At 49.0% G+C, this 21,315-nt stretch overlaps 1 protein-coding gene across 1 annotated transcript in view; it reads left to right on the top strand.

The window, feature by feature from the left end:
• Positions 1-21,111, top strand: part of LOC126520889 (uncharacterized) — a 38,143-nt gene extending 17,032 nt beyond the window's left edge. Inside the window, exons 6-8 of the mRNA XM_055078492.1 lie at positions 4,743-5,112; positions 6,371-6,732; positions 20,300-21,111. Of these exons, the coding sequence (XP_054934467.1) occupies positions 4,743-5,112; positions 6,371-6,732; positions 20,300-20,714 (1,147 nt within the window). The 3' untranslated portion in view covers positions 20,715-21,111. The remainder of the gene's footprint in view (positions 1-4,742; positions 5,113-6,370; positions 6,733-20,299) is intronic.
• The last annotated feature ends 204 nt before the right edge of the window (positions 21,112-21,315 follow it).

Raw genomic sequence — 21,315 nt, 5'->3', positions numbered from 1 at the left:
GAGCGAAGGTTTATAGATGAAAAATAAGTGGCACCGGGGAGACAATCCAGAGCATCGTCAATGCGGGGAAGTGGATATACATCTTTCTTGACGATCGTGTTTAGATGACGATAGTCAACGCAGAATCGCCAGCTGTTATCCTTCTTTTTGACGAGAACAACAGGGAAGCCCACAGGCTGGAAGAGTGCTCAATAATCCCTTTGGCAAGCATCTTGTCAACCTCGCCCTAGATAACTTGTCGCTCAGAGGGCGACACCCAGTATGGGCGTCGGCGAACAGGCGCTCCATCGCCGGTATTTATACGATGCTTCACCACCGTAGGGCGATCGTAAAGGTCGAAAATGCCGCAGTACGACTCGAGGAGGCCACGGAGCTCTGCGGCTTGTTGGGTTGAGAGGTCCGGTGCAATCTTTGTGAAGTCGTCGGTCGGAGCAGATGCAGAAGGAGCAGAATGGGCATTGGTCGAAGACGGCGCAACAAATAGAACGGAAATGTGGCACTCGTGCGACGGTGACAATGTGGTAAGAGACATGCCTCGAGGAAGTACTTGTGGGCACTGTCCGAAATTTAGGATGGAAAGACATGTCTGATTGTCCGCAACAGAAACGATAGTGTGTGAGAAGGAGACATTGTGAGAAAGCAGGACTGAAGTCGAGGGAGTAAGGACATAGACTCCGTCTATGTGGGCAGGTGGTGGGCTAAAACAGGGATGCAGGTTGTTGCTACAGATGGCAGGCGAATAAAATCTGCGGAACAAAGCTGAGTTGGAGCTTGAGCGGGAAGGTCAACGGAAACAGGTAGGGGTAGGTCAAGTTGTACAACACCGGCTGAACAGTCAATCAGAGCAGAATGGGCGGCCAAAGAGTCGAGCCCGAGGATCACATTGTGGGGGCAACGTTCGAGCACACTAAACAAAACAGACGTATGGCGACCGGCGACACTGACACGAGCAGTACACATTCCAAGCACAGCCGGAGTTCCACCGTCGGCGACCTGGAGCAGTCGAGTCGGAGCAAGAGTAAGTACTTTTTTCAAGCGCGTTCGAAGCTCCGCACTCATGATGGAAATTTGGGCTCCAGCGTCGATGAATGCTGTAACGGGCAAACTATCCATGTCCACGTTCAGAAGGTTCCGATCAGTAGGCAGGGTCAGCAGAGGAATTTCAGGCCGGGGTTCTAGAGCAGCGTCACCTCCAGGAGCTGCCCCAGTTAGTTTCCCGTCGGAGAGCGGCGCCGGTAAGCTAGAGATGGAGAGCGACGCATCTGGGGCGAATGGGAGCGGTGAAGCGACGCATCTGGGGCGAACGGGAGCGGTGACTGTGTGGTGATGGCGAACGGCTAGTCGCGGTGGCTCGAGCGTTGCCTGGTGCGTCTTCAACCTCGGCGGAGAATGATGGCGGGTGAGGATTCAGCGAGGAGCGGTGGTTGGCGGGAAAGCTTGGTCGAGAGTGGGCTGGCCAGGAATTTCGACAGTGGCGAGAGATGTGGCCCGCACGTCCACAGTAAAAGCAGGTGGGTCTATCGTCATGTGTGCGCCATTCGGCCGGGTTGGACCATATTGGCTCCGGTGAACAGGGGCAGAGGCCGCAGACGAAGCAAAGCCTGGCGGAGCAGATGGACGGTAGACCACAAGTGGACGGTAGATTGGCAAGTTCTTGGCGAATAACCGACTGGATGGGAGACACAAGCGGCCGGGAATCGTCAAGGCACTGCGTCACTGGCGTGGCAGAAGACGCTGCCTCGATTTCTCGCCGAACGTTCTCACATGAGGTGGGCTCACGCGGTGGGCAAATGTCTTCGCACGTCGATGAAGCTGCGGTATTGGGTAGAAGCGTAAACTGTTGAAGTATGCGGTGACTCTTCGATTCTTCAAAGCGGCGACATTCGTTAACGATCTCATTGACCGTTGTTATGTTTTTGTAAACAAGGAGGGTAAACGCATCGTCCGTGATGCCTTTTAAAACGTGGCTGACCTTGTCTACCTCTGCCATATTGTTATCCACTTTGCGGCAAAGAGCGAGGACGTCCTGGATATACGCCACGTAAGATTCAATGGACGTCTGTGCACGGGTCCCAAGGTCCTTCTTCGCAGCACGTTGGTGCCCGACGGGCTTGCCGAACAAAGCTCTAAGCTTCTGTTTGCACTGGTCCCAACTCGTAATTTCTTCTTCGTGTGTTTTGAACCAGACCCGTGCGGTTTTCTTGAGGTAGAATATTATATTAGCCAGCATAAGGGTGTTATCCTACCTGTTGTGTGCGTTGACCTGTTCGTAATTCTGCAACCAGTTATCGACGTCAACGTTGTCAATCCCGGAAAACATGCCAGGGTCGCGAGGCTGGGCCAGGATGACCGTCGGTGGCGAGGACGGGGCCGCGGTAGAACTCTCTCCTTCGGATGACATGGCGGCCAGGTTACGTCCGCTGCGGAGCTCTGTCTTGCGCAAATGATCACCCAGCACGTCCACCAATGATGTTACGGGAAGGAAGAAGCCTGCGTTTATTCCCATATGGCCTTTAATGGCTGAGCCAACAAGCGTAGAGCAGCGAACTCTTCTTCGTCGTCTCCAAGGCCACCATCAGCGTCCTCTTCTTCCCACATTACCGACTGTGACAATATCTGAGGCGGGATGTTATAAACTGATAATTTCTGTACTAAATTCGTGAGTCATGACATCGCATGATTTGCTGAAGTTCGGCAGTACACAGTCAACTGAACATCGTTCATCCAGAGCAAGAGCCAAATCATGCGTAAACTCTGTCAACTGCGTTACACAGGATATTCCCTTCCGAGATCCATGCTGAAAAGGGTTCAAAAACTTGCTGAATTATCGATGCATATAAGATATGCTTCAAACGCTCAAAGCATACAATTATTAAGGAAATAGGGCGGTAATTAGTACTGACATTCAAAGATCGAATTTATGAATGGGGTCAATGGATTCCATCTTGCAGTACTCAGGTACGAAGCCTTCATTCATTTATTTTAAGTAGAGTGACACAGGATCAGAACAAGATTTCAGGAGGGCACTAGGCCAACTATCAGGTCCAGGCTCTAAGCCGCTTAAGAGCGCTTCTATATCACGCGCTGTAATTGGAATATCATCCATGGCTGTTACAGGACTTCTTTCTATAGCTCTTCAACTTCATCAGGAATAACTGGAGGAGAAAATATCAAAGGAAATTAAGAATTAAAAAACTCGGCTTTCTCTCTGGCATCGTTAATGATATTGTCGCAGGATGAAAGAGCAGGAATATAAATATGATCTTTCTTGTTTCTTCTTAGCTATTTCCAGAATTATTTAGGGCTTATTTTTATTTTGGACTCCAGGGATCTGAGGTAGGCTGATTTTGCGCGCTCTGTAGCAGCACTTACATCGTTTCTTATTGTCCCAAGCTTTCTACGATTTATTTCTGTTTGAGACGATTTATAAAAGCGGTAAATTATTTGCTTCTTTCAAGTACAAAAGTCTGTTATGAACCACGGTTCACTTTTAGTTGTTCTAGTGGTTAGCGTCCAGGAGGGAACAAAGAAATCTCTTGGTTCAAAGAATTTCTTTTTGAAAATGGACCATAGATCCGCCACCGAGTACGATTCTGCAATTCTAAAAAAAGAAGAGACGATTTAACGCAAGAATAATTTCAGGCAGGTTAGCTTTAGATTAGTTATAAAGCGTTGGTTGTTTTGTGCTGCAAGTTATTGCATTCGCTGCATTCATTTCATTCGCTGCATTCATTTCGCAGCGGACGGCACAATGATCGCTTATAACTGGTATTACCGCCGTCGAGAGAATAGAGTCTGGTGTGTCTGTCAGGAAAAAATCGAGAATGTGTTCTCCTCTTGTGGGCATCACCGCTGTCTGGGTCAGCGATAAATAATGAATAAAATTGGCCATGACGGTATCTAATTGACGCGTTCCCCTGTCACATAAAGGCTGTTGATCCTAAGTAAATTTAGGCATATTGAAATCACCACCTGCGATGATAAAGTCAGATGTTATCATTTCAGCGGTGGCCACAAAATCTGTTAAAGCGTCAGCTGAACCAGCGGGAGGGTGGTAAAAGGAACAAACGGACAATGACTTGCCATTTTTCAAATTAAGCTTGCACCATCCATACATCTTCAGACGAACCTACAGGCATTTCTAACATACAAAAAGGAATGTTCTTATCAACAAAGACAAATACGCCTTTCCCGTGGTTGTAATGGTGACTTGGATAGCACGTGAAGCGCTGCGGAAATTTCACTCGCAGTTGTATCATCGTCCAGCCATAATTCAGTGCCGAGAACTAGGGAAGGCCTGACCGTGCGTCAACTTTGTTTTTATGCTAATATTAATGTCAAGACGAGGCGTGTAACTATGTCATGCATGAAGGGCACATATTGTATGTTATTAATGTTATGCATGCCATGCAATTCATGCAATGCCTTTCACGCCGTGTCATGCTTCCATGTCATTCGTGACATGACATCGTGCCAGGCATGTCATGCAGTGCATATGTGATGAGCAGTAGTCGAACAAGGAATGTCGCTGAAGCCAACGTTTCAACAAGGAGACGTTGTATTTTCCTTAAGAAAAAAAGTGTTATTATTTGGGCTGCACCCCGGTACCCACATGTCCTCTACGAAGTCGCGGCAGTATATGCCTCATCATAGAAAAGTCGCTACCGGTAGCGACTTTCCGCAGCACCTGACGCTTTTCAGCTGCTCTGAAGTTGAGTGAATGGCGCATTCATTTTGCCCAGCGATACCTCGTCTACGGGCGGCGGCGAAGCGGCGTGGACGTTGGTGGTGCAGCCGCCGGGCTACCTGTCCGCCCTGACGTCACTCGTCGAGGCCGTTGGCGCGCAGAGGGCGCAGCTGTACGCAGGCTGGATGCTGGTGCAGCACGTGGCGCCGCTGCTGAGCGCCCAGCTGGCCGACCTGCTCTTCAGCGGTTGGGAGGTTGGCGACGAGCTCGTGCACAGGCTCTGCCTCGAACACCTCGACGTCACCATGGGCTGGGCCGTCTTGGCGCACGACGCGCACGCGCTCGCCGCGCCCGCCCTGCGCCAGGACGTGCGGCACTTGGCAGAGCACGTGACGAACCTCACAGCGGAACGGCTTGGAAGACAGGTATACCGTGCGAAGGGAACACTGCACTGGTTCGAATCGAACGCTCGGATCACGCATTTGCCTGGTTCAGCCAGAGCGCCGTGTTCGGCACGCTCGGAGGCGCTGTCACCTTCGAGCTGGGAGTGCGACCGAGATAGGACAAGAACTCGGATCACGCGGCTGATTAAGTGGGAGCAGTTCAACCTTCGCCTTGAGCAGGTTCCAGTCTCTAGAGATTTCCGTGTTCCTGCAAACCGAACGCGGTATGAACCAGTCGAATGTACATGCAGTCCCCTTCATTGCTGTGTAGAACGCACGAGCAGGTAGATTAGGTCACACGGTCGACTACTGGCTGCGGCTACTGGGTTCTATGTAGCCCATGTTTGCACTGCCTAGGTGCATGCGCGGCGTCACACATATAGGCGACGCTTGATCAGCGCCTTCGCTATGCCGGAGCGTGTCGTTCACGCACTCTGCACAACAGTGAACGGGACTGTACCATTAGTACGTGCTTCAACGCAGCTGTTCCAGGTAATTGTGTTGGCAACATCGTAATCAACGCCATGATGCCCCAGGCACTCGGTGACGACATTTGCAGTTTCGAACGAAAGAAATGGCGTAATAGTTTTCGGTTATTAATTGTATATAAAAAAGTTGCAGTCTTGCCCGAAAGGCGAAGAATTTATCGTAGTAGCAAATTATTAGACAGATATACAAATTACGAATAGTAGTTTTATAGGCCATGTAAATGACTGGAAACACTCGCTTACTATGTAACTAAATTAGCAAGCATGGTGCCACGCGCACACAGGAAAGCTTCAGCACATCTCACTCGGTGGCTATACGGGCAATCGCTGTTATGGCGCGCGCCTGCTGAAGAGAGGCAGCGGCGGCGAGAGTATTGCCTTTGCCTTCGACGCAAACTAGGTGCGCGATAACACAGTGCACACGGAGCCATCAGCTATCTCGGGTTGCCCCCAGCGGGACAGACGCCCTGCGTCTGTGCGTTTGCGTTTTGCTCTGGGTCGCCCCTCGTGCAACACTTGTGGCCAACCTAGCGCAATGCTAATAAACAAGAAATAAAGGAACGCGTGCTCTCGATCCGACTTCCAGGACAGTTGAAAGTCAGCGCCGGTAAATTGTGCACACGTCTTGGGTATTCGCGCCGAACAAATTCAGTTTTCAGGAACAATGTACAATCAGCCCGAGCACGAATTCTTTTGGCCAACCCAGGCGCTCTGTATTTGCGGACACGTAGTCTTGGTGTCGGTGTACGCAGGAGGGTTCCCTGAGCGACGCCGTGTCGGAGCAACTGTTCGGCCTGGCGGACCTGCTGCCCACCGAGGAGGCCGTTAACGCGGCGTACGCCCCGTACGCCGACATGCGCCCTGACGCCTTCCTCGACAACTGGCTGCTCGCGATCGACGGCCGACGGCGACAACAGCGAGGCGAACTGGCGGCCGCCACGGGCGCCTCGCACCTGGCGCGGCTCGTCGAGGCACCTTTCTTCGACCTGGGCCTCGAGTGGCTGTCGCTCGCCGGAGGCAACGACAGCTCTTCCGCTTGCCGAAGGGGGCTCGTGGTGCGCTTACACCACATCGCGTTTCCCATGTACAGCGTCAACGTCACCGACGCCCTCAGGTGGTGTACACTTATCGTGAAACTGGGTTACTAGCAGTCGATAACATAAGCAAGCACTCGAGTGGTTTCATCTTCGGCGTCAGGTTAGTGACTCACTATGACTTAATCGAGGTGATATAGATTATAACCAGAACGTCACGCGACGGCTATAGAGGAGTTGACCCAGAGCTACAGAAATGGTGCGTCGCGACTACTGGCCTGCGTACAAAGACAATGCGGTGGCTGAGTTGTAGATAGAATTTAGAAGCACGGACCGCAGGCCACACTAGACGGGGTCGCATGTAAAAGGCGGCTTGAAGAACGCATACACGAAGCGCGCAGGGCGAAGCGGACGAACGCGCATAATGACGTTAAATAACAAAAAATAGAGCGATGTACAGTGGAGACGCGCGTTTGTTTGTAGGTGGGGCACTTTGCTTGCGAGACGATCACCGGAACTATTTCACGGCAGGATCGAGAGCACTTGGCGATGACAGGTGGTCTCCCTTCAGAACCAAGCAGTCTTGCACAGCTTCGGCGATCTGACGAGATAACATGGCCGGTGGCCAGTAGGCAGATTATAGACGAGACAGCACAGGCGCTTAATTTACAATTGAAAGCTTTTGATCTCTGTTGTACCATCGTAGTATACTAACGTAAAACAATGCACATAGAATCCAGCGTACTGCGCAAACGCAAGCAGCATTGTTCTTCAGTAACGGAGAACCGGTCTGTTATAATTACATGACCAGCCACGAGGTATGACTATACGTCCGGCTGAACCCACGACCTTGGTCGGTTCGATCCTGGTCAACACACACACGCACACGCGCACGCACGCACACGCGCGCGCGTCGTACGTCATGCGTGGCGCGACAACGGCGCTATCTGTGCACGTGACACATGCATGATCAAGTAATGGCTTTTTTCCTCTACTGATCGATACCAAAGTGGGGCGCGTAGATACATAAGGTTGCAAAAATATAAGCGATATTATTATTACACGTTTTCGTTACATTTTGCTACATACATGTAACGTTACGTACTGTCAAGCGACCTCCTCATCGAACTTGTTTGTTAACCTCGAAGTTTCTGCTCTATGTGTTAACACCGGCACAATTATAGTCTTTTCTTTTCAACGACAGTCGTAAACTCCCAGTCAATATTTTATAATGCCTGCCGTGTACGCTTTAACCCATTCTTATTCTGTAAGTTTCCTTCTCATGATCAGGGTTCCCTGTCACCAAAGGTCCTGGTTAAGGCCCGCGCAAAGAGCGATGGAACGAAAAATGTTAGGCATAACATTAAGAGACAGGAAAAGAGCGCTGTGTATCAGAGAGCAAACGGGGACTGCTGATATTCTAGTTGACATTAAGAGAAAAAAGAATGGAGCCAGGCAGGGCATTTCATGCGTAGGGCCGGTAACCGCTTAACCATTAGCGTTACAGAATGGGCGCCAAGGAAGGGAAAGCGCTGTCGAGGACGACAGAAAAAATAAAGGGGGGGGGGTGAAATGAGGAAATTTGCAGGCGCAAACTCGAATCATTGCAAGACGAAGGCCGTCGTCTTGCAGTGAACATAAATGTAGGCTGATGACGATTGATTGATTATTTATTTATTAAAAACCAAGAATAGAACACGCTGATTTAAATTTATATTCATTCGCATGCATCTAACACTCAAATGAAACTGCATGTTCGGGGTGGCATATAATGTCTTGTACGCCTTACACTGGAACCTCACATTCGTTGTAGTCATTAACATATGTTTCACACTTGTATTTTCGTGTACGTTTGATGTAGTTTTTTATATATTCTGACAGAAATGGCATCTAGCTGATATATATAGAGAAGTAAATTTTTGAAAGAGCATGAAATGTAGATTAAAAAATTATTTGCGGCTGTGGTTCGTCTGCCTGTTAATAGCTTCGGTTTTCAAGCATCAAACAAACTCGAAATGTCCCAACAGGTTGGCGAAAGATGCATCAACAGCATGAAGCGTCAGCCACAGATGAGGGTTCAAGCTCAACTACATGTAGGATGTTTTATTCAGCGATGCGACAACCTATACGCTTGCAGGTTTAAGAGGCATATATTCAATGAGACGGCATGACGATTCTACAATGTTATGCTTTACACGTATACATTGACGTTCATTTAACAGCATGACCGTAATTGCAGCACTGTTTTTAATACATTTACTTTTTTCTCTTGAACGATGTCGTTTTACCGCGGGTTGGAATATTTGCTGCACACCGCTTTTTTAATACGCCGGGGCTTCTCCATAAACAATGAGATAGCTTGGTCGATGCTGGCTGGCTCCTGGTGAACGGGCACGAGATCCAGCCGATTAAGCCACTGTTTAGCTGTCATGCTCTTCAAATGTGTCTTTACTCACTTCAGTGTCAACAGCTGTCAATAATTTGAAGAGTGTGAACTTTCAGGAGTAGGTCTCCATCACATTCGACTAGAGCATCTGCTGTGTAGCGTGGGAATTCTTGTCCTCGCTTGGCTGGCCATTTCGCCTTCCAGATCTGTCATTTTTTTTTTCAGTATATGGATATGTGCCATTATCATATCTTCGACGTAAAATTCGAAGGCGAATTGTGCAGACTCAAGGTTACCCTTGGCAATGTGCCTTGGTAAGACAAATTACAAGCTCTATATATTATTGTTGTCCGGTGTCCGGTGGTTTTCAAAGCGTCGCTCGAGAGAGGCTCACAGATCGTTGGTATAGTAAATGTACGAGGCTCACTTGTATATACTATTACAATTACACCCTTTGAGTGTAATTGAGTGTATACTATTACAATTACACCCTTCTTGCCACGCAGCGATAATCGTCATCTGTCTTGTCCGCATTGCCTTTCTTTAACGCTGCGAGCCTGGTCCCAGTCACTAACGGCTTGCGCTTTATCAGTGTGACACATCATTCTCGACAGGAAAGTAGCGAGTGCCGAGTTTTCAAGAAAAAAAAAAACGCAAGCAATATACACCATAAAGGGTGCAACCGTTTTACCGTGTGTACCAGCACTAGAATAACTGACACAATATTTCTGTGTGCCGACCGTGCACCTACGGCACTTCGCAGTTCACAACAAACTGAGTGTTGGGAGTCAGCGGAAAACAAACTTCCCCTGCTTGTATCGAGAAAAAGAAAAGACCGTGAAACTGACACTAGACTCTTTTGTCCGAGTCGCAGCTACGGCTTTAGCCATAATGTTTATGCCTGTCTATGACAATATGTTGGGGAAGTTTCTTTGCACGCGAGAAGGGCGTATCACTTGCGAGGGAGAAATGGGCGCATCACTCCGTGCACTTGTATTACTCTTTCACTTGCGAAAATAGGCTAGGAGTTTCACTTCAGGGGGGGGAGGGGATTAGGGGAACCCATGCCCCCCCCCCCCCCCCCCCCCTTGAATACGTGACTGGCACAGGTATCAACCGCCTTGGTTAATGCACTATCTATTGATTACATGCACGACTTACCGAGGAAGGAGTGTGGCCATGGGGCACCGAACGTAAGAGCTGAGCTTATCCTTTTATTGCGATAGCAATTATATTGATACTCCAAGCGCATTTCTGTCGTCGGCGTCGCCTTGATGTTCTGTGTAAAGTGCAAGGGTGATAAAATCGTCGCCGCGCGCTGTATGTGCGAGTTAAGGCGTGCGATGATGAGCCGGCAATCGCGGCTCCATCTCGCGCACGAAAGGAGGAAGGCGGGAGTCGCGTCGCGCAGTCTGCAGTCGCGCGCAAGGCTGCGGGGGGAGGGGGGGGAGGAAGGGTGGGCGTTCTGCTTCGGGCGGCGCAGGCCGCTGTATCTTGAAAGATATCTGCGACGGGCACACAGTCCGCCCTACGCTCCGTTTTCGCGGCTTTGTTCGCATTGATGCGAGAGGTAGCGCGAAGGTGAATTCGTTCGCTGTTGCTGTCACGCTGCCTCACTGTTCTGACAGCGATTTTCCGCGGTTATCGAGTGAGATGCGTTCATCTTTGCTTGCGTGAGCGTGACCCTGTGCCTCTTAATTTAGTCAGTATGCCGATGTTTACAAATTTATACGGCCGATAAGACTACTATCCTTATTTCTTATCCTTTTCACCCTTACATTACCTTTTTATCTGCCTAAAAGCCGCAGTTTCGCTCGAAAGGCGAAGCATCGATTGCGATAGCAAATTAGCAGACAGCTATACGAAGTAAGGATAGTTTTTTACCGAATGTAAACTTGTAAACATTCGCTTACTATCTAAATTAACAAACCTGGTGTCGCGCGCGCACAAGCAAACGGGAACTCACCTCACTCGATGACCGCGGAAACTCGCTGTTAAAACGCTGGAGTGAGGAAGTGCGGCGGCAGCGAGCAAATTGTCCTTTGTGCTGCATTTCGCTTCAACGCGAACTAAGCGGCGAAAACACAGCGCACACGAAGCTAATGAGCCCTCGGCGCACCTAGACTCTGCGCTCATCGCAGATCGCTTTCAAGGTAGCGCCTGCAAATACGCGCTCGTCCGCGCCATACGTAGCAGCCGCCGGAGTAGAACACCCCCTCCCGCCTCTCCTTTCCCCACCCCGGTTCCTTGCGCGCGACGGAGAATGGCGCTCTTCCTTCCCACTTTCCTCCCTTGCACGGGCGAGATTGAGCCACCATCGCCGGTTCACCGTCGCACGCTTTCACTCGCACTTACAGCATAGGCGCGCGGCGACGATGGACCTCCCTTGGACTTTACATGGACGGCGACGGCGACGATGGCAGAAATATGCCTGTAGTGTCTGTATAATTGCTATGTCAATAAAAACCGGAATACCCATTGCTACAGAATGTGGCTCGTACTCAAATAATGATCTTACGGAATCGTTTGTAAAGAAATTGCTGGCTCTTCCGTAATCGAGAGTAGGTGTAAGCAGGAAATGGCAACTGGCAAAGCCCATTAGTTGGAGAAGATACTAGCCACAATCTTAAAATGGGTGTAGCGCATGTTCGCAACAGCACACCCTACCACGCCACATTTCACCACACCGCAGCACGCCATACAGTACACTGGCCCATATGGGCGCTGCCTAGTTAGAAGAAGAAAACCCGTTGAAGGCGGCATGACAGGCAGCGAAAGACGCCAGGGAGACAGAACGCACTGCCCAGCTAGAAGAAAAGCCCCTGAAGGAGGCGCCACGCAGCTTGGCGCCATCTCTAGAGGCGATGCAAAACCTGCGCCGCGGAATTTACGGACCACAGGCGTTCAAAAGGGCACAGGCAACTCTGTCTCAGCGCCAAAACATGACAATGAAGTGTGTGGTGCCCCGCATCTGCTTTTTGGACGTCGCTATTGAAAATGACAAATAAAACTTCAGCGTACTAGAAGTTACAGCTTGAGTGATGTTGTGAACAGACATTAGGAAGCACTCGGAAGCAATATTTTTTTGTAACTTGTTTGGGCTGTAACTAGCGTATGTAATGCGGTCCTGTACAATGGGTTGGGGGTCAGAGACTTCGTTTTCTTAAGTTTTGACTGGTTGCCGAGATGATATCGTTTGTTTTGGCTCAACGTCACGTGAAGTTCACCGACAATGGGAGCTAAAAGCATTTAATACTTAAAACTGCAGCCAATGATTTTTCTAGGTATATTAGTGAAGGCTGCCGACCAATGCCAAAGAGCACTTATGAAAGAACAGCTTTGTGAATTCGGCCCCAGATATTTATCTCTGCGGGATGTCTGCATACAGGGTAGTGGCAACATCTGACCGGATGTGTACAATTAATTACGTAATAGCCCGCGATACCAGTGCTTGAACTACTCCGAGTAATGAGACTGAGACATGAAGACAGATTTTCCACGTTGTGAGAACGAGCTACGCGCGGAATTAATTGTAAGCTTCTGGTTTGACAACATTAACAGCTAAGGCATGTAGGCTAACGCATGTAGGCATGTAGGCCCCTATGTCGCCTTCGCTTCGTTCTCGCGTGCTTAACATGGTGTTACTCCTTGCCACCCATGCGATACTTCAGGTCGCTTAACAGTAGCGTCGCCTACATTTGAGTTGTCGAAGTTTCGGGATGCGCGTGGCACCATCGAGAACAGATAAAAAAAAATGTTAACTGCGCGGACTAACGACCACAGAGAGAGCATGACACAAGGACAGGCGCAGACACAAAGACTGCGTCTGTCCTTGTATCACGTCCTCTCTGTAGTTGTCAGACCACGCAGTTTAAATTTTATTGACAATCCAAGCGCATTTATGCTGTCCGCGTCGTCGTGACGTTTCGTAAAGCCCAGGCGGCCGCACCCGCCTGGGCCATTGTATCTCGAAAGCCAACTGCGACGGGGAAAAGGTCCGCCGTGCGTAGGGAGGGGGAGGCGCGTTCTACTCCGGGCGGCGCTGGCCGCTGTATCTTGAAAGCCATCTGCGACGGGCACACAGTCCCCCGTGCGCTGTGTTTTCGCGGCTTAGTTCGCATTGATGCGAGAGGCAGCACGAAGGTCAATTCGCTCGCTGCTGCTGCCACGCTTCCTCACTACAGCGTTTTTACAGCGAGTTTCCGCGGTCATCGAGTGAGATGTATTCATGTTTGCTTGTGCGTGCGTAACACGGTGTTTATTAATTTAGTTAATATTTGTCACATAGTAGTAATGGTGAATAATACAGCGGCAGAACTGTGAATGATGAAACTAACTTTTCATTGGGCGAACTTGTACCTACGAATGCAAGTTACACTCAAAGCACAGCGATAGCGGCGAACACAGTCGGCGATCGTCGAAACCTGATCTGCCAATCAAGCGCGTCGGCTTTTATACATGAGCCATAAAAGGTTCGAGAGTAATCGCTGGTGCCCGCGTGTCTTCCAGAAAGTCCTACACAAGTCGGGTTGCACATGCAGTCAGATTACGCAAGCTTCAGTGACAACAGACAGCAGAGAGCCTTCGATAACGTTCGAGGAACTTCCGATACATGCTGGCGCGTCCCGTGCTGAGCTATAACATTTGTTAGACGGTGAAAAGCGGTCACCCGAAAAGGATAAACAAGTCCACGTGCCGATATGCATATGTTTACTAGTTTATAGGGTCGATAAAACTACTATCATTACTTGGTATAGCTGTCCACCAATTTGATGTCGCAATTGATGCTTCTTCGGACGAAACTGCTACTTCTTGTTAAGATGCACGAACTCGCTCAACAACAAACTCTCCTAGAGAACAGATACGCGGAAGCGAAGAGCGATCACATTCGGGGGATACGATCACTTTCCCGAGGTTTAGCGTGACTAGGCATCGAACGCGTAGCTGCATATATATATATATATATATATTTATAACGTAACTCGTTCGGTGCCGAGTTACGCGAAATCTCGTGAAAGTGATCGTAACCCCCGAAATTTATCGCTCGAGAATACCGGCCATGGATCCATTATTTGCCGCGCGTAATTTAATAACAACCAGCGAGAAGAGACGAAAATAAGAAAGTAGGCACCAGGAAGAATTGGGTGTCTGATGTATAGAGAAAACATGAGTGAGTTGGGTTGTATTGAATTGAATTCTGGGGTTTTACTTGCCAAAACCACGATTTGACTATGAGGCACGCCCTAATGTGGGACTCGGATTAATTTTGACCACCTGGGGATCCTTAACGTGCCCCTAATGCACGGGACACGGGCGTTTTTTGCACTTTGTCCCCATCGAAATACAGTCGCTGTGGCCGGGGTTTGATCCCGCGACCTTGTGCTTAGCAGCGCAACACTGGACGTCAAGCCAACACGGTAGATAAACGTGAGTGGGACACTTCCGCACAGAATAGGAAGTATGTCGTCTGTCCATGTTAGCGTTGGCAAGGTGTTAAAATAAAAATATTCACAGACGGTTACGATACTCCCCAATGCGAAAATTGAGCGCAGCTTTATACGTGTTTTCATCTCGCGATATATTGGCTGGCGCGTGCGATCGCTCTCGTGCGACACGTTACAAATGGAGCGAAGTGTGGCGCGACTGCCTCACTAATCTGAAGATCGCGAGAGCTAGCGCGTGGGGCCAGCGCGTGAGTGTCGCGTGGGCGCGATTCACAGAAGCCGCCGCCAACAGACCTAGACGTATGGATGGATGTTATGAGCGTCCCCTTTGGAACGGGGCGGTGGGTTGCGCCACCAAGCTCTTGCTATTATACTGCCTAATATCCTACCTATGTTAAACAATAAAAAATAAAAAAAAACACCATAGACTACCACACCCAAATCACCTATTGCGAACTGTGCTTTTGTACGTCTCCGTTTTTTGTCGTTTCCCTACTTTTGTTCCACCAATCCTCCAATCGCCTCTTACTAATGCCTATTGCGGACATGTTTACTTTTCCGCTGCTCCATCTGAACCCAAGGGCTTCAAGGAGGCCAGTGGTCCCTAAATCGACCGCTGGGTAGACGTCTTCACATTCTAATAAAACATGCTCCATAGTTTCCCTAGCTTTACCGCAGCAAGCACATGCTTCTTCTTCCTTCTTATATCTCGCTTTATAAGTGCGTGTTCTAAGGCATCCCGATCTCGCTTCGAAGTAATGAGCTTCCCTTTGAGTTATCATGAATTGTTTCTTTCCTTTTTAAATAGTTACTCATGGCAAGTTTCTTTTCCATTGCCGCCACCCATGAGATTAATTCAGCCTCTCTGACTTTCCGCTTGACGTTCTTTGTTGCTGTGTTGCCCACCCTACAGGGCCACATACTTGCTGGTAAGCTTCCTAGTTCTTTTCCTCCACTGTGAATCAGTGTTTTTCTTGTACAAATACCTGAACACTCTCCGAGCCCATTTACTTTCTTCCATATTCCTCAGCCGTTCTTCTTACTCAATTTTACTGCGAGCTTCCCTCACTTCAAAACTAGTCCAGCCCATATCACCCATATCACCCTGCACAGCTTCATTTGTAGTCTTCCCGTGAGCGCCCAATGCGAGGCGACCCACTGACCTTGGGTTCCCATCGAGTCCTGATTGCGCCCCTGATTTAAAGCAAACAACCGCATTTCCAAAAGTAAGTCCTGGAAACATTACACCTTTCCACATACCTCGGAGGACCTCGTACCTATTGTATCCCTATAGCGATCTGTGCTTCATTATGGCTGCCATTTCCCTTCCCCTTCACTGTTATTGTTTTTTCCTGTGTTTCCATATATCTATTACCTTCGTATATCCATATACCAAGGCATTTATATCATGTTACCCGAGGTATTTCCTGGCCCTGTATCTCCACTGTCTGTTCACTGTTTTCATTGAATACCATAACACCTGAGTTTATAACACTAAATTCAAACCTAAATTGTTGCCTTCCTGTCCACAGATATTAGCCAGACGTTGCAAATCACTTTGCTTGTTAGCTAGCAACACAATGTCGTCCACATAAAATAAACCTGAGAGCTGCTGCTCTACTACAGTGCCCGCCTGTTTGTGTGAGAGATTAAACCCGATATTACTTCCTTCTAGCGCCCTCTCCATCCTCACCATGTACACCATAAACAGCAGCGGGGATAAAGGGCACCCCTGCCTAAGTCCCTTGTTGATATGAACTTTCTCCTCGCTCCTCATCCCTTCCCATTCATCGCAAACGCTATTTTCTAGGTAAATCTCTCTCAAAAGCTGTAGAAAATCGTCACCTAAGCATTCCCCTTCCAGAATATCCCACAGAATGTTGCGGTGTACGTTGTAGTAGGCACCTGTAATGTCTAAAAATCCCACATATAACGGTCTGCTTTCTACTATTGATATGTCAATACACTGAGTAAGAACAAATACGTTAATATTTAAACGCCTACCTATTCTCAAGCCATTCTGAAGTTCTCCCAAAATTCCATTATTCTCTGCCCATGCTTGAAGCTTTAATTTTATTGCCTGCATTGCTAGCCTGTATATTACCGATGTAATGGTCAACGGTCTATACGACTGAATTCTATCTTTCTCCCCCTTACCTTTACAAATTAAATTCATTCCACTTTGTCGCCAACTGTCTGGTATTCTTCTATCTTTTAAAGTTTTTTCTACTGCTTTCACCAGAGCTTCCTTACTTTTTGGTCCTAGTTCATTTATCAGCCTAATGGGAACCTCGTCTAGTCCTGTGGCTGCGCGCTTAGGAATTTTCTCTTCCGCTTTTTTCCACTTGAAATTTGTCAACACAAGCTCCTTTTCAACTTGAGTCTTTTTCATGCTCTTTTTTTCTTCAAATACAACTTCATCGCCTCGGAAATATTCGGCTGTTATTTTTCGGGTATAATTTATTGCCGCTTCTCCTTCCAGTCTGTTTTCATCTTCGTCTAGGATATGTTATTGTATTGTTACTTCCTGCCTAATAATTTTATGTGGTTCCAAAATATTCTAGGTGCGGCCTTCTTTTTCTCACTTATTTCTGACAACCAACGTTCACTTTCACCTTTTAATTTTGCTTGCACCAGTATTTGAACCATAGACTTTTTCTCCCGGTATATTTCCTATTTACTGGTTACTTCATCCCGCGGCAACTGCGCCTTCTTTGCTTGCCTGTACTCTCGAGATACTTTCTGTCGTTCGGCGATCGCTTCTCGTATCTCCCTGTTCCACCAGCTTTTCGGTTTCTTTTTTCTTTCCACCGAACATGTTGTTTCTCTTTCCGTATTTCTGTCGTTATTACACTTAGAAGCTCACCATATTCCTCCTCTTGGCCATTTGCCAAGTTCTTCCTCGAATCTAGTGACTATATTTGCTATTTGTTCAGCGTTCAAATTTGAACTGGCCATTCTGCGCTCCTTGCTCTCTTTCCCAACTACATATCCCACTTTCAGAATGATGCGTTTATGGTCACTCCCTATGCTGCTATACCCTTCCTCATCAATGACCATTTCTCTCAACTTATCATGAATTCCTTCTGTCATCAGACAGTAATCAATGGTCGATTTCCGGTTTCCCACTTCCCACGTGATCTGCCCTTCACACTTAGGCCCTGTATTCACGATAACAAGGTTATGTTGTTCACAAAGGTCTAGCATTGACTTCCCGTTGTTGTCGGTATAGCCATCTAAATCCTGTATGTGGGCATTCCTGTCACCTAATAGGACAATTTCAGCACCATTCCCGAAACCCTTAATATCAGTGCTTCTGCATTCCACTAACTCTTTATTCTTCTCTGTGCAATTATTTCCGGTCAACAAATACGTAACGCCAAGCCAAGTTTTTTCCCACTAATTGTACCTGATAACCAAAGATGCTCTTAAAATTTTGAATTTACTCTTCTCCATTTGGCTCCCTGACGGATGAGCATTCCGACTCCCCCTGCCTTTCTTTCCGACTTAGTTCTGTTGCACCCTTCCCAAACATAATTCCCTATAACTGGCGGCTCTTCTGAGTCTCTAAGGTGCGTTTCTGTAACCGCATACACCCCTATTTGTTCTCTATTTAACTGCTCCTCAATCTCTGCCTACTTTTCCTTTCTTCTGCCGCCCTGCATGTTCATGTAGCCTATTGCATGGCGAGCTCTCTTTCTTGCTTTCCTTCTTTTTCTGTTATCGACGGCGATGCTCTTCTGAGGTTCCCTTAGAGGACCTCCTTCATTACTATCTACTCTGGCCTCCTGAGTGCCCGCGGGCCCCCTAAAAAAGCAACAGCGCGACCACCAAGTCGCCAGCCCACTTCTCGTGCCAGCCTGTAATTGAAGTGGAGACCGTCTCGTTTAAAACCACCACACCTTCTCACTTCCCTGTTTAATTCGACAACCTCGAAGCCTTTCTCTCGGCTCATTTCCCATATTGCCTCATTAGCAGCCACTACGGCTCTATGTACATGACTGTCACGTACAGGCACCTCCGGCACCGTGCACACCACGATCTGCACCTGAGAGGATAGCTCGCGCAAATCGTCCACCCCCTTCGCCAAGCGCTGGGCTAGTCCTGTCCCTTTCCTGTTTAGGACGTCATTTAGCCCACTTGCTACTATGACAAGGTTGCGCACTTGGGCATTTTTCACAAGTTTTTCTTTTGCTCGCTCCATGACAGAACCCAGTGTCCGCCCTGGAAATGTCCCTACCGCCACTCTTTTATCGCCTTTCACCCTTTCCACAATTGCTTTTGAGCAACTAGCCAGGTTTGAGTCGCCGGCGATAATCACCCTTTCACTTTCTCCTACCTCTCCTTGCTTCCCTTTGTCTTTTTCCGCGTGATTCGGACTCGACAAGGGGTATTGTCCCCTGGGCTCCTGCTCTTTCCGCGTGGGGGCCTCGAGGTAGGTGCCGCTCTTTCCAGCTAACTCTTTATCACGCTGCACGCATTCCACGTACTTTGCTGACACTACCTCTCCTGTCGCGTCGGCGGTCTGCGTTCCATTGTCACGCACATTCTCGTTCACAATAGCGGCCCTATTCAGCTTTTCCTCGGCTGCTTCAAGTTTCCTTTTCAACTACCTTTCGTGCATCACGCTCCCTGTTTAGCTCATTTTTGAGCTCTTGCACCTGTTTGAGAAGCTCTTCCTGGAAAGCCTCCATTTTCTGCAGCCTAGTATCGACATCACATCGTGTGCCGGTTGATTCGATGCCCTCTCCATTCTGATCCGTCTCCTCATCTGCCTTGACCGACCCCCCGCGCACTGCCTGCTTTTGGGGCACGCTACTCTAGCGCCATGTAGTAGCCATCGTCGCAAAATCCATCGTGCTCGGCAGTGCGCTTCTCACGATTTCGCCATACCCTCCTCCGCTTTCCGCCTCATAGTTCCAATGCGCCCTCCTGTCCGCTTTCCTCCTCGCACCTCTTCTCTCGCGCCGCTTTTTTCTCGTCCCCTGCTGCGTGCCGCGTTCGCTCTCTCGCTGTGCTCGTCCGCTCGGTTACGCCGGGAACGCCAACGCTCGCCGCAGGAACGGGCGCCTAATTGCTGCGCTCTAAAATACAAAAGAATCATGACGCAAGATAGGATTATAAGACCTACGGTGTTCGGTCGTCAGAGGTCTGACGACCTAACACCGTAGGTCCTAGAATCGTGTCGTGCAGCGCGTCTTTTCAAACTCTTTCTTCCATGAACAGGTTGGCTAACGTTAGCTTGGACATCCTATATATGCGATGTCGGCAGCAAAATGCGTGCCGTGGTTGAGACGTCGTACTTTTATTCTAAAGCACGCATACCTCTTCGTCGTCAATCTCTGTGGCCATTGTGCAATGGCGCACTCCATCTCACTCTTCAGACGTCACACATACATGCGGGTATGTGCAGACCATTTCGCTGTTTACAAGCAGAGATTCTGGTGAGCTTGCGGTTTTCCTCATCGAATTAGCAGAGGGCAAGAGAGACCGTGGCGAGCCTCAGTAGTGTGGTATAACAGAAGCCCGCAGATTTTCAACAGTTTTACTCTGCGGCTAATTACAAGTTCTCGAATCAATTTCGCCGTATATTGCATAAAAAATTATAAACATCGTTATGCTTGAGGCATGATACGGGTTTCTGTTATTTGCAAACGCAGAAAGGGGCGTGTCTTACGTAGAATCAACTTGAAAACACACTTGATTTTTCTGCATAATAGCCGGCCTGGACACGGTAGTTCGTTGGCGTCGCAGGCTTACTGCTTCTTCGCGCGCGCGAAACTGTCTGTAGACGATCGACGACCCTCTGCCGTGCAGATACGGCACCCTCGGCGCACAGTTTGCCTGGGCCCTGCTCACTCGGTTCTCGGCCGACGAGCTGGCCAGTGCCGTGCCGTCCGAAACCGGTTGCCGCAGCACTTGGGCTGGCAAGGGCTGGCTGCACCGGATACGCCTGGTGCGCGAGCTACAGCTACGCGCTCTCGCCGACGCTCGCGGTTCGCGCGTCGAGCAGCGGCTCGCGGGCCTCGAGCACCTCTCCGAGCAGGCGCTGCTGTTCGCCGTCGGCTGCCTGCTGCTGTGCGACGGGGACCCCTCGGAGCAGCTGGTGGCGCTCTGCAACGAGCCGCTCGCCGGAGACGCGCGCTTCGCCGAGGCGTTCGACTGCCCGCAGGGAAGCGCCATGACGGGAACACAGCACGCGTGCTCGGACATTCAAAACGGCGGGACTTGACGGACTCGAATCGCACGGGCCACTGAATGCGTTCTGCGCAGCTCTCGAATACTTTCGACGAGCCTACTTTATTCTATCCGGCTGCAACGTAATAGTACCTTCTTCTGCACCTATTGTGGATGAAAAGGAGCGTTAGCAATACGGTGGTAGAAATACGTGTTTGTGCATATTTTTTGTTAGAAATGCTATTTTACATGGAAAGCACGAACTGGGATGCTGCAATCAGCAGTGAGCTATTGCTGATTGCGCAAGTGATAACTTGGACGTAGCTTCGCGTGCGTGGGAGGGCATTCGCTATCAATGCCGACACTGTGTATCGCTCAGGCAGGACGACGCGATCGCGCTGTCGTCCCAGTTACTTGAGCCAGAGGGAGCAATATATTTCAATATTCTCTGTTTCATGTAGTTTGCATTCGTTTTATGTCGGGTGAAGACAGCATGGCAGCACAAAAAAAAATAGGTATAGCTCGGAAGCGATTTGTTCTAACTGGAAAAAAATAAAGAGAAAATATATGGCTTCAAATCTGCAAGCAACATGGGGGCCATGTGATGCTGGCCATGAGGGCTGCGTGTTAATTTTGACCAGCCCGGTTTCTTCAGT

This window comes from Dermacentor andersoni, chromosome 3, assembly GCF_023375885.2.
Source record: "Dermacentor andersoni chromosome 3, qqDerAnde1_hic_scaffold, whole genome shotgun sequence".
In the NCBI taxonomy this organism is placed as follows: Eukaryota; Metazoa; Arthropoda; class Arachnida; order Ixodida; family Ixodidae; genus Dermacentor; species Dermacentor andersoni.
This window is presented reverse-complemented; position numbering and strand designations above follow the sequence as displayed.